This window comes from Petaurus breviceps, unplaced genomic scaffold (genome assembly GCF_028583685.1).
Source record: "Petaurus breviceps papuanus isolate PSGF00001 unplaced genomic scaffold, PetGlider_PUasm1.0 151, whole genome shotgun sequence".
In the NCBI taxonomy this organism is placed as follows: domain Eukaryota; kingdom Metazoa; phylum Chordata; class Mammalia; order Diprotodontia; family Petauridae; genus Petaurus; species Petaurus breviceps.
Window position 1 is genome coordinate 17,340,489 of NW_027185712.1, and position 14,474 is coordinate 17,354,962.

At 37.0% G+C, this 14,474-nt stretch overlaps 1 protein-coding gene and 1 long non-coding RNA gene across 4 annotated transcripts in view; one reads left to right on the forward strand and one right to left on the reverse strand.

The window, feature by feature from the left end:
* PDCD6 (programmed cell death 6) overlaps positions 1-5,499 on the forward strand; it is a 35,416-nt gene extending 29,917 nt beyond the window's left edge. For both annotated transcript variants that reach the window (XM_069076029.1, XM_069076020.1), the window contains exons 5-6: positions 401-510; positions 4,908-5,499. In XM_069076029.1, the coding sequence (XP_068932130.1) occupies positions 401-510; positions 4,908-5,006 (209 nt within the window). In that variant the 3' untranslated portion in view covers positions 5,007-5,499. The remainder of the gene's footprint in view (positions 1-400; positions 511-4,907) is intronic.
* Positions 1-14,474, reverse strand: part of LOC138152356 (uncharacterized) — a 68,105-nt gene that overhangs the window by 28,613 nt on the left and 25,018 nt on the right. The gene's annotated exons all lie outside the window — the stretch shown is intronic.

Below are 14,474 nucleotides of genomic sequence, written 5' to 3' on the forward strand. Positions count from 1 at the left end.
AAAGCACTAACTTTTCCAGAATTTGAATTTGTGTCAAAAGGTTACATTTGAAAAAACAGAGAAATAGCTTTGAAACCTCAGAGAGTTTGTAATTGCCATTCCAAGGACATCACAAGTTGATGATTTCACTTATTAGTTTACCTTCCTGCTCCAAGACCCTATTCTAATGGGCATGTATATGTGCACAAAGACAGTTTTTTCCTCTACCCAACTCAGTGAAACTTGCATCTTTTTATTTGTTCAGAGTAGGGCTTGGGGATTAGGTTGGTTTGGGAGCTAGGTGTTTTGGTTTGTTTGTAGATTTTTTGAGTGTAGAAAATTAACGATTTTTAGAAAAGATTCACATATCTAATTTAAACTTTTCCTGCTACTCTATTTATTTTATTTTCTGTTCTTTAAGGTTATCGGTTATCGGACCAATTTCATGATATCCTTATCCGAAAATTTGACAGACAAGGAAGAGGACAGATTGCTTTTGATGATTTTATTCAAGGCTGCATTGTCTTACAGGTAATTAAGGAGAAACTTTACATGTGTGTATACATAATACTTTCATACATATACACAAATGAATTATAGTTACCTTCATAGAAATGTTAAATGCATAAATAATGAAAAGTAAAAAGCAATAGTGAATTTTTATGCAATTTATTTGTAAAGTATTTTATTGATTACTTAGTATTGACTGTAAAGTATTAAGGCTTTGCCACTAGGACTGATGGTGTTAACTTTTTATGTGTATGACTCCTTTGGCAATCTGTTGAAACCTATGGACCTCTTAGAATATATTTTGTTAAATATATTCTGATTGAAGAAGATACTAAATTCCATTTAGAGGTTAGTGAGAATAAAGATGTAATTTTTCCCATCTCAAGTTCACAGGCCCTTGGAAATCTTTTGTGATTACAAGTTCATGTACCCCAGCTTGAAACCCCTGCATTAACTTTCCTCATATCCTAAATTCTGGTTTGGGAGGCACCCAGAAGTTGGGAGTCAATTACTTAAAACTTCCTTAGATAACACACTACATATGCACTGAATTATTCTTAAATATCATCTCCTTATTTGGTTTTCTTTCAGATTCCCTGGCTTATATTTTAGAGTTTTTGATAGACATTTCCCCTTTTTAAAAATTACATAGCTGTCCCTGAATACTTAGAAATGCTTAGTATAGTATAGTGGAAAAAACCCTGGATTAGAAGTCCTGTTCATAACATCTGTGATCATGAGCCATTATTGGCCTCAGTTTCTTCATCTCTAAAGTGATGGAATTAAATTCTGTAATCTGTGGACTAAAATAATCCCCCAAATTCCTTCTATCTCAGAAATTCTATAAGTTGTAACCAGATTTTGAAGAGCATTGAATACCAGACTTAAGAGTTTGTATTTTATCCTAAAGAAACTAAGGAGTTTTAAAAAGTATTGAAAAAGAAGGAGTTTTAGAAGGTTTTTGAGAAAGGAAATGACATAAATATGATGGCATGGTACTGAATAAATTGAAGTGGGAACAACTAGAAAGCTGTTGAAATAATCCAAGCATGGGATAAGGACCTGAATCCTGGGTTTCTGTTGGACCAGTCTTTCTGCCCCCTTATACTTTCACCCAGCCAGGACATTATTCATCCTATCCTGAAGCATTCCCTAGCAGAAGGAAATCAGAGGAGGAGGGAAGCCCCAGAAATCTTAGCTTCTTTTTCCCAAAGGACTTTGACATCATTTCCTAAACCATTGTCAGTTCTTGGAAACAAATACCAAAAGCCAAATAAGATAATTACTGTGAGATTATTGGGTCTAGTGTAGATGATATAATGAGCCTCTTCACTAAGAAAGAGAAATGTAGGCTGAGAATGAGGACAAATAAATGTGGTATTTGTTAGAATAAAATGTCAGTTTATTTCTTTGAGAACTGATTTTGATAGGTTCAGAGACTATTATAATGTAAGAAATGCACATTGAAGATTTGAAATTATACTAAGATACTTGAAATTTAGGAAAGAAATGTAGGGATAAAACCAGCCTTGGGATTTGAGCTTCAGTGGAAACAATTCATGGAAGATGGAACTTCTCTGTAGCTTATAGACCACCATTCTACATCTTTGTGGAGTTTTCACTTCTGTAAATCACTTTTTAAATAAGGCTGAATAGGGTAAAGCTGGCTGCTACAATGCTCGTTCCCTCTGAGATTTTCATAAACCAATAACTCATGAGGTTTTTTAAAAGGTATTTTTCAGTATTGGTTGCATATTCCCATCTGAAATTGTGGGTTATCAAAACTGAAAATTTCTGAAATTGGCTAAAAATCTGTATGTGTATATGTGTAAATGACAGGAATCAACTGTAGGAGTGAACACATACATACATCAACACACATATATACATAGTTGATTCTCGTCATTTGCAGTAGTTAAGCTAAAGTCACAACAGACACTGAATTATCGAATACTGAACCTTTGCCCCTGGGGGATATAACTGGGTTAGGTTCCTTTGAGCCTCTGGTTACATACACCATGTTTGTTAGCACTCTCCAGTGTGGCCTCACATACAGATCAGTGAATTTCCTCTTCCTTTTTCTGTATGTACTATATTGTTGATTCATTAACACTGAACTCAACAGCCAACAGCAACTCACACCTGCTCCAAGTTTATCTAACACACATATTTCTCTGTAGGGCACATCACAGCCTTCTTGTGCTTAGGGACACTAGACAGCACTAAAACACTTGTGGGTCATTTTGTACAACAAAATCACCAGCAATAAGGACAAAAATGCAAAAAAAACAAGGCACTAAGTAGACCACACACAAAAAAAACCACTTGTTTACCAAACAAAAGTTGAATCAAGAAGACACAGCATCAAACTTGTTTGACCTCAGCTGGGAAACTTAAGCTTCATCATGTTCATGAATAACAGAAAGTGCTGCAAGTATTGATTTGGGGGTTACAAATAACTTATAGCATGTGGACTGATTTGCAAGCACAGAATCCATGAATAATAAGAATATGTATATCCAACTACTTTATTAAATGAGATATTTGCAAAGCTTAGCACATTGCCTAGTACACTGTTGGTGTTTAATAAATTCTCATTACCTATCTCCCCTCCTTACTAAAAGTTAACACCTAAGTGTGGGAGGGGAGTCCCCTTTGTGTTATTCTCTTTGCTGTGGAATCCAAATTTTTTAAACTTTTTCTTTCTCTACAAAATGAAAAGGATCTGACCTCTTCCTGTCTTCTGCATCATAAGATTCTTATAATGTTGAATTATTGTTTCTTGAATGTGTTTTATGAGATGTTGTATGAAGTGTCTTAGCAAAAAACAAAGTTGAATTATGAAAAAATGAGGTAATGAGCTTCTCTGAGCACTTGAATGAAAATCATGTGATAGAGGACCAGTGTCCTTAGACAGCTTCTCCACTCTTTCTCACATGTAAAAATAAAGTACAGGTGTTCCTAAATGAAGATATTTTTGGCCACTTAGAGACTATGATAGTACAGCTACTCTACCAATCTGGGATTCCATTTGGGATTCCAAAGCTTACTTGTATCTGCTCTATTGAATTCAGGGCAAGTTAACTTAGCTAGACTTCACTGACTCCAAAGTGTAGTCCTGGCCCCCAGTTCATCTGAAACTGACTAATATTTTCCTGGAAGAATCGTTAAGGGTTATAGTCATGTTGGGAGCCCATAGGAAAATACAATCAATTGATATGACAAATCACATACATTTGAACACACACACACACACATACATATTGGCAGGAAGAGATAGGAGTGTGCCCTTTTTTGAGAGAAGTAGAAAACAGTCATCTTTCAGGATAAAAAACATGCATGTAAAGTATTAGTCAGCTAACCTAACAAACCTATATTATGGCCTGGTAAAAAGAGAGGGGGAAGAAATTGAGAGGTGAGAAGGAAAAGAGGGAAAAAGAAGCCCATAAACAAAGGCAGATTTTTGTGACTTAATGAGATATCGCTCCAGAAGCCCACTGTTTCTTTACTGCTATTAATGGATCTTTTATCTAATGTGGGCACTCCCTCCACTGATGAAGAACTTGTGAAGATTGTGGCTCATCCACACTTTCTTTTCCCTGTTCTTCTGTAAATTGTCCATAGACAACACCAGAACAAAAGAGGCCATTCTCTAGTTCCCCTCGGTATTTTGCTACCCAGAAAACCTTTGCCATGTCCATGATGATATATGCTTAATGATAGCAGTTCAGAAACTTTTTGGTGTCAGGACCTCTTTACTCCCTTAAATGTTGTTAAGGATTCCCACACCTCGCCCTCCATCCAACGAGCTTTTGTTCGTGTGTTATATCCATTCATGTTTACCAGATTAGAATTTAAAACATCGTAATATTATGAAAATAGTTTTGACTTTGGGTACCCACTTTCTTAAAGGCCAGAGATATATATATATTTTTTTTTTTTTTTGCAGAGGAAGGTGTTTATCATTATGCTTTTGGCAAAGGAGAGGGTGTGGTGCTCACTAGGAATACACGCACCCAGAGATTTCTTAATCCTCGGTTAGAGGATCCCTGACTAGATGAGTTAGTTTCCAAATCCCTCACTTGAGGCCTGAATGGACCCAGGTGTCTTTTCACAGTAGCAGTAGAGGCTGCAGAGGCCCATAGTAAGTGCTTAATGAATGCTTTTCCATTCTTCTGGTGCTTTATGGGTACATTATCTTATTTTATTTTAATAACAACCCTGTGAGGCAAGTGTTAATTTTAATTTCCTACTAAAGAAACCAAGACTTAAATTGAAAGAGAGCTAAGCTAGCAGCAGAGCCACTTCTCTGAACTGGGGTCTTCTGAGGCCCAAAGCCAATGCACTTTACACTGTGCACAGATCTTCTCAATTGGGTTAATAAACACCAAGATCTCATTATCTGCTTTCTCTTTCAGAGGTTGACAGATATATTTCGGCGCTACGATACTGATCAGGATGGCTGGATTCAAGTGTCTTATGAACAGTATCTTTCCATGGTCTTCAGTATTGTATAACACTCACCTTTGGAGGTTATCAATGGGACTGTTATGGAAAAAAAGACTGGAAATGCCAAATCCCTTATCTCATCACGTCATGAAAAAGAACACTGATGCAACTCAAGATTGTCTTCCCAAATTTTATACAATTGATATGTTTATGTTTCAAAATCCTAACTGTGTACATATGTGAAAAGGCTAATTAATATTTTATCATAGTAACTATAGCCATATAGCCCGCTATATGCAAAAATGGACTTAGTTTGTGGTCATTTGTGCCATGAAGTAGAATATGTGTAACTTTGCTTCAGGTATCCTGCATGCATGAAAAATGCATCATATTTTTTGTAGATGTCTCCACTCCTCATGTCAGAATGCTTTTACTAATTAATCAGAATTTTAAAATCATATGGAACTTGCACATAAGGCTTTTCATGTGCCTTACTTTTTTAAAGGGGTTTATTGTATCCATTTTAATATGTAATGTAAGCAATAAAGGAAATGGTACAGACTAGTGTTTTACCACTCTTTCCATCCCTTTTGAATCGTAGAAAAGTTGGGGTGGTGAATGGATGGGCAGACTCTCTGTCATATTGGCGACTTTATTACTGTTTCAGAAATGCTGTTATGGGCTGTTCAAAGGCATAGCTTTCCCTGGACAGAAGTTTCCTGGCAGGTCTGGTCAGGACTGTTTACTCCCACAGCCAAATCATGTTTATTGATGAAAGCTGGGAGAATAGAAATGTAGAACACCAGTATGACATGGAGCATCAAGCTGTATAAATTGGGTGTTTGTAACCAGCGCAGCTCTTCTGTAAAACATCACACTCCGTATTTTTACCTTCACTCTATGAAATATAAGTTGTTGTTGACGTGTGATTAGGGGCCCTCTCAGCAAAGATGGCTTGAGCTGTAGGATGAACACAAGTTCTAGAGAAGGAACTATGAGAATGCAGGGCATTCTCTATGGCCCATGACCTAAATCTTCTGTCATTTCCAAAAATTTACAAAATTTGGAAATGTGTGGTTTTTAAAAAATCTTTTAAAAATGTTATTGATAGATATTTGTAGATATCATTCCACTTACTATAGCTAGGTGGCACAGTGGATAGAGGGCTAGGCCTGAAGTCAAGAAGACCCAAGGTCAAATTCAGCCTCAGACACTTACTAGCTGTCTGACCCTGAACAAGTCATGTAACCTGTGTCTGCAACTGCAAAATAGAGATAATAATAGCTCCTATTTCCCAGAGCTATTGTGAGGATCAAATGAGATATTTGTAAAGCACTTAGCACTGTACTTGGCGAGGTGGTATAGTGAATAGTGACTCCAGGCCAGGAGTCAAGACTGGAGTTCAAATTTGGCCTCAGACACTAGCTGTGTGACCATAGGCAAGTCACTTAAATCCTGTTTGCCTCAGTCTCTCCATCTGCAAAATGAGCTGGAGAAGGAAATGGCAAACCGCTCCAGTATCTTTGTCAAGAAAACCCCAAAAAGGGTCACAGACAGGACTGAAAACTAAACAATGAAATACTTTTGTTCCATCCCCCACCCCAATTTTCTCTCCTTGAGCCCTCTTTCAAAAAAATTACTTTTAGTTTTCAACATTCACTTTGAGTTCCAGATTTTTTCCCCTCTCCCTACCCCAAGATGGTGTGCAATCTGATGTACATTGAGCCCTCATTTTTAACGAAGAAAGCAAAACCAACCACGGTAATGACCTCATCTGCCAGTGTCTGCAACATTTTCCTTATCTAGCAAAAGGAAGGAACCATATTTCATCATCTGTTTCCCAAAACCCAGGTTAATCATTCTGTATGTCGTTATCATTGGGTATATTGTTCTTCTAGTGCCTAAGTCTGTATCAGTTTATGCAATTCTATAGTCGTTTTCTGCATTCCTCATATTTCTCATTTCTCTTGGCATATGTACAATATTTTATTAACATTCCAGAGTATGTTCAGCTGCGCCCTGCTCAATAACCTGTTTTCTTTAGTTTTTTGGGGGGGGTTAAAAAATTTTTTTTTTAACTAAAAGCGTTGCTGTGAATATTTTAGGATATGTGAGGCTTTTAAAGATCTATAATATTTCAAATAAGTAATTCTTCATTTCACATTCCTTCATACTCAACTTACTCAGATTGTACATATTTTATTTAACAATCTTTAGGCAGAAATGAACATGAGGTTTCTCATCCAACCTTACAGCCAGATCATATCGCCTCTACAAAATCCCTAAGCAAATCCTGATTTCTTAGACTTTATGAGAACACTCGAGTCACAGGGAAATCATTACCTCATGAGATAGCTCTTTCCATTATTGAATAACTGCTCATTGGAATGTTCTCAAATTGAGCTAAAATCTGCCTTAAGTATGTGACTTAGTTCAGTCCTCTAGAATGCCTTTCACAGAGCTTCCATTGAAAGGGAACTAAGATGATAGTTTGTCCCTGGACAAAAGTCTGTAACACATCCATCAAAGCATCCCAATCCACTTTTGGACAGCTCTAATTGTTAAGAAATTGTTCCTCACGGCAAGCCTATATTTCCAACCATTGTTCAGAGTTTTGCTGTCTGGAACCAACTAAAATAAGTAATCTTTCAGACTGCCCTTCACATACTTGGAAGATGTCCACAGTCCCTGCCAAGTCTTGTCTCTCCCCAAGCTAAATGACCCCAGACCTTTTAGCCAGTGTTTATTTGCCATGAACTCCACACTCCTTACCAACTTGGTTAGCTGCTCCTGTAGATGTCTTCCAGCTTATTTATGTCCTAAAATGTGTATGGAAATGAATACATACTTCAGATGTGGTCTGAGGCAGGATGTAACAGGACTGTCGTTTTCTGTTGATCCTGGTCACTACTCTTAATGGAACCTGATAGTACCTTAGCTTTTCTAGGAGCTATATCACACTGTTGAGTCATTGAGCTAGGAACCCACTAATGTCACCAAATCTTTTGAAGACAAACCATTGTCTAGTCACTCTAATGTTAAAATTTTTTTTAAAAGATTCCAAATTTAGGACTATGTATATACATATGTGTATGTATATTCATTTACTCTCAGATTCAAGCTTAGGTTGAAAGCCTGTCCTTTTAGATTCTAATTAGGTCATCAAATTTGTTTAGCTATAATGTACTTCCCAGCTTCTTGTCATTTGCAAATTTGGGGGATGGAGTACAAGGTATTTGTAAAGGGTATTCCTACTCAGGTATAGGTTGAACTCTGGAAGGTCCTTAGTAACAGAGATTCCGTGAAAACATTTTTTTTAATTACTTAAATTTTGTTAGACCTGGCTTTTTTGACTTTATGTCAATCATCTTGTTCTGACCCATTGTTCATCTTGCTGAGATCTTTTTAGGTGCTGATTCTGTCATTCAATACCTTAGTAATTTGATCAAGAATTATCTTCCATTATCTAGCGATGGTTAACTGATTTCCTTTCTAAAAATGTTGAGGGAAAAGAAGACCAGAAAAACAGACCCTTTCCAAAGGAGGGTGCTTTTGTGGATAGAAGGGGATCTCTGACTTGTAGCCAAAAAAAAATTAAAACCAAAATCTTTTACGGCATTTATTGTCTTGCATGTAAATACTCAGTGATTTATACTGGGAAGGTGAAAATGGGTGAAGTGGGGACTTTTTGAAGAGATGCATCTAAGGAATGAATATTAGTCAGTATAACATTGGTCAAAGTACAATTGAAAAAAAAAGTAGATGACAAGTTTTTAAGCTTTACACTATTCTATTTGAGGGGGAATCGCTATGAGGTAGACTTTAAAATTGTAGACTGGATTGTAAGGGTAAAATCTTAAGAAAGTACAAGATTTTTATTTTAAAAATGAAAGTGACAAGTGAGAAACATGAGTTTAATACAGTGATTTTTAAAAATTTACTTTGGATAAGACATTTGAAATGACATTGACTGGGTCCTGGAATAACAGAATTGTGATAATGCTACAAAGAAGAAATCTCCCAGAAAAACACAATGAATCAAGAGTCTGAATACTATAGTCCAGATGTTGATAAAGGACAATTACTTGGAAGAAATGGAAACAAAGCAAGATACAAATAGGTAGGCTCCACAAGATAAAAAACAGAGGTACCTTGACTTTAATTAAACCCTCAAGTATGTACTTAACCCAAATGTACACTGCAACTCCCTGTTGTGTCCAAACACTCCTATGGGGAAATACAATCTCCTAGGGCATTGCAACTTCACTAGTAGGACCTGACTCCTCCCTCCCACCTTGCATCTCTCCTTCCATTAACTATTGCCTGTTCTTTCTGTTCAACACAGACATGACAAAAGAAAAGACCATAGTCCCCACTACTCTCAACCTTAAGCCAGGAAAGAGTGTATCTCTGGATCCTCTCTGTCCCTCCTAAATTTGCCAACCTAAAAAAGCTTCCTCTGCTGTCACATTCCCGAAATGCCAACTCACTAATGAATGAATATGAATTTTTGTCTATGGGCCTGGAGTCAGGAAGATCTGAGTTCAAATTTGATCTCAGACATTTGCTACTGCTATTTGACCAGTACAGATAATAATCACACCTACCTCCTGTAATAGTAATGGAATTTGAAGATCCCCTTGTATTGGCAAGCTAACAGGTACTTAGCACTTAGTTTCAAGTTAATTATATCAAGCCTCTATTAAGAAACAGAAGATTTGCTGACATAATGGGGAAGGGGCTGGAATGGGGAGGAGCTAATACCTTATATATAAGGTAGGTGATTGAATTAAGGATTTGCTAAATGAAGGACTTACTAAATGAATGTTTATCTTTTTAAAACTATGTGACCACTTTGGTGAGAACTGTGGCCATTTTAGTGATAAGTTGTGAAGTTATACATTCTGAATGCTGTACTTTGTTTTCTGTGAATTTTTTTGCTTCAATTTACTGTTGAAATAGAGAGTTCACTATACTGTGTAATCAGAACACTGAAAAACTGTTCACAGCAACAGTCCTCTGGAAAGCTGCTAGTGCTTGGCTTTACACCTCCCAGGGTCGTTTGAGGATTAAATGAGATAATATTTGCATAAACAGTTAACAAGTGACTGCCCTCAGTTGTGTCTGACTCTTCATGACCCCATTTGGGGTTTTCTTGGCAAAGATACTGGAGTGGTTTGCAGTTCTCTTCTCCAGCTCATTTTACAAATAGGAAACTGAAGCAATCAGGGTTAAGTGACTTGCTCAGGGTCACATAGCCAATAAGTCTCTGAGGTCACATCTGAATTCAGGTCTTCCTGAATCCAGCCTCAGCACTCCATCCACTGGCCATTTTGCTGTCCCTATCATTTAGCAGGTGATTAACAATAAAGGTTTGTTTCTTCCCTTGAAGTTTGATGTTCTATAGATGTTCTTCAGTTTTTACAATGACTCTCAAACAAGATGTAAAAGCTTTTGTTTATATGTCATATCTATTGATATGTACTATATTTAGTATCATTATTAAAAAACAGTTTTGGTTCTGCAGACCTCCTGAAATGGGTCTTAGGGAACCTCGGGGGTTCCTGGATCATACTTTTAGGGCCTAAACAAAGGATTCTCAGCCTCGGAACCATGAATGGTTTTGGTTTGGTTTGTTTTTTTTTAACTATTTTTGATAATTATTTCAATGTAATTGGTTTCCTTTGTAATCCTATTTTCTTTTGTACATTTAAAAACATTCTGAGAAGGGATCCAAGACACAATAAAGGTCTTTCATTAAGACCTTTATTATAAGAACTCCTGCTTTAGACAGAGAATATGTAGATTTCAATAAATCATCTTAAGAAATACTTATGTCATATTCTTGGGGCCAAGATGGAGAGCTGTGGTAGTTAGATGTATTTGGAAGTGGTTGAATGACTAAACCTTATGAGTCAATCAGTCAATAAGCATTTATTAAGTGCATTAATAATAAGTAGTTGTACCTCTGGGCAGCTAGGTGACACCATAGTGCATAGAGTGCCTGGCTTGAAGCCAGGAAGACTCATCTTCCTGAGTTCAAATCTGGCTTCAGACACTTACTAGCTGTGTAACCCTGGGCAAGTCACTTACTGCTGTTTGCCTGAGTTCCTCCTCTGTAAAATGAACTGGAGTAGGAATATGGTAAACCATTCCAGCATCCTTGCCAAGAAAAACCCATACAAAGTCATGAAGAGGCAGGCACAACTAAGCAACAACAACGAACATTCCTCTTAGGCTATAAGTGTAAAAGTAAAACAATCCCATGCTTCTTTCAAAAGTCAGGAAAGTTAAACAAACTTAGTTAAGCAAAATCATAAGCTCATACATCCTCCTAGTTAAACAAACTCTATAAACTAAGTAAGGTTACAGATTAAACAGAGTTTGCAAAATCCTATACTTATAAAACTACAAGGCTCCATTTTAAAGAAGTCACAATGGGCTAATTAGAAGGAAAAACCTTACATGTCATGAAGATTGTTGTCAAGGAAATCTTTATGCTAATAAAATATATTTGGGAGGTTTTAAAGATGCTGCGTTCCATTCTTCCTCTCATTTATCTATCTCAGGAATGTCACAAGTATTCCTTTAACATTAATATTATTATTTCACAAGTCAGGTTTTAATCAGGTAATATTACTATTAAGAGAAGACAGACTTTCAGTTAACTAAAAATTAGAGAGGAATGGCCCTGGGCTCTAGATAATAAAAATTAATGGGGCGGCCAGGTAGCACAGCAAGTAAGAGCACCGGCCCCATTGTCGGGATGACCTGGGGAACGAATCCGGACTCAGATGCTTAGCACCACAACCAGAAATAACTGGCTGTGTAACCTTGAGCAAGTTACTTAACCCCAATTGCTTAAAAAAAATTAATAAAAGGAAGTAATAAAAAATTCCCATTATGCCTTTTTAAAGTGTCAACCCTATTCACATTTTCTTTCTATAACAACCCTTGGGAAAACAAATGCCAGAAGTTGTCTACTTTGTTTAGTTGTGTAAGGGAAACAAATTTTTCACAAGCTGGTCAAAATTGAGTACGAAAATCCTCTTTCATTTTGACCCCTGTGTCTGGGCTAGAGATCAAAGTCATATGTTAGAGATAACTACCTAACTTGTCATCTATCACTTTTATCTCCTCCCAAGATCTCCTGGGATTTTGCTGCCATTGAATTTAAGCCTGGACAAAAGGTGACCTAACTTCATTTAATATACTTATCTGTCAGCAGCAAAGCTTAATTGATTTGGTGCTATATTTTGGTCAGTGGAAAAAAAATACACTCAGTCTCCCTACAATAGAATTTGACTTGTTTTAAATTTTACTCTAAGAAAAATGATCATTTTCTTTTTATAATAACCAATTTTACATAGGACCCAATGATCCTCTTTTTCTCATTCTCATTCAAAGCCCAATCTCTTAAGGACATTTCTGACCTTGGCCAAGAATTCACCCTACCCAGAGTGGGGCCATTTCCAGTGGTCCTGATCTATATCTTGCCACTTGACCCAGACAGCTCAGGAGGAGAAAGTGAAGCTTGTGACCTTTCCTCACTTAAATCCAATTCACTTGCAAGACATGACATCAGATGAAGGACAAACAACAACATTACCACCCTCCCCAGACCATCTTATCTTGGTGGAATTCTTATTGCATCCCCACCATTATTAAGCTTAAGTAGACTAGATGGAGAATAGATTCTTTTGTATAGATTTCTGGAGGCAGAATGATCTTGGAGTGCTGTCAGGATCAGAGTCAGACCATCCAACCCCTCATTAGAAAAAATTCACCTCTCATTAATTATTAACCAATCTAAAGTTTATTTTCCCCCATCAGGGACACCCTTTTCCAAAGGTGTATAAAAATTCAGTGACCTCCATGCAGGGTCTTTTGTTACAAGAGAGACCACTGACCTCAATTTATGGATTATTTGCTAACCTGATTAATAATTTGACTATCAGGGTGGTTCGGCGGTGCAGTGAATTGAGCCCCTGCCCTGAGTTCAAATCTGACCTCAGACACTTAATACTTACTAGCCCTGTGACCTTGGGCAAGTCACTTAACCCCAATTGTCCTGCCTTCCCCCTGCAAAAAATATAATAATTTGATTATCAATCATCCAGAAATTCTGTCTTTTGGACTTTTCATTTGTCACCTCTTTCAAATTACAAATATTGCCCTCCAATTTCAATTATAAAGGGGATTAAAATCTAATTTAATGGGCAAGAATTGAGGGCAAAAATTGTCAGCAACTCCCTGTTCCCTCCTTGGAGGTTGCCAAAACTCCTGAATAATTTTCATGGTGCTTGTGCTAGGTGTCAGATACAGAGAGAAAAAGCAGCTAGAATTGCAGCTGTAGGAAGGCACAGTTGGTTTCTGGGAGTAGGAACCTCGAGGTTTCCACTGGCTTGCAAATTTAGGGGCGTGAGTTGTTTATGGTGTATTCCCTCTCACAATGTGAAATTATACAACCCTGTGTTGGGGGGCAGGGAGAGGAAGAATACTTTTCTTTTTATATTTATTTGATATTTTTTAATTAATAATTTTGCTATTTGATTTATTATACCTGAACCATTGGTAGAGAATGTACCAGAGAAAGATTTTCTTTGATACTTGCAATTAGTTAACTCTGTAGTTCTCCTGAAAGGGTCTTAGGGACCATCAGGGGCTCCTAGACCATACTTTTAGAACCTCTGCTCTAAATAAAACCTGAGAACCATGAATGGTTTTGTTTTTTGTTTGTTTGTTTTGCTATTTTGGTAATTATTTCAATGTAATTAGTTTCCTTTGTAATCCTATTTTATTTTGTGCATTTAAAAACATTATTCTTAGAAGGGGTCTGTAGGTTTCTCCAGACTGCCAAAAGGGTCCATGACACAATAAAGGTTGAGAACATCTGCTCTAGAAAGAGAACATGTAGATTTCAGTAAAGCATTCAAGAAATATTTATATCATATTCTTGGGGCCAAGATAGATGTGGTAGTTAGATGTATTTGGAACTAGTTGAATAACTAAATCCAATGAGTCAATCAGTCAACAATATGGTCATGTTCACCCTAACCATACCATTCCTTCACTTTACAGACTGATTTTATCACCTCTCAGTTTTCTTTCCAAAGTAAAGAATCTTAGCGTAGAGTTCAAGAGACCTGGGTTTTGGTACTAATCCTGCCACCAACTTGCTGTGACCTGGGACAAGTCACTCTGCTTTTCTGGACCTTAATTTTTTCATTTATAAAGAGGGGTGGGGAGAGAGAAGGCAATCATCTTTAAGATCTTCTCCAACTCTAAGAATTGAGGATTTCATGATGTTTTTAGCTTGTTTTATCACATGTTGACTCTTTACCCACTGAGTATTTCAGTGCTGTTTATGCCCTTTCCCCTGGCCTAGCCCAGAAGCAATCTCTCCTCAGAGCCCTCCTAGATCTTTGTGCTTCTAAGTACTTGCCATATTCTATTTCATATTTTAGTTGTATGTAAATTCCCAGAATTTATCTTGCCCTACCAGACTGTGTTATGGGAGTTTTTATTTCCTTTTA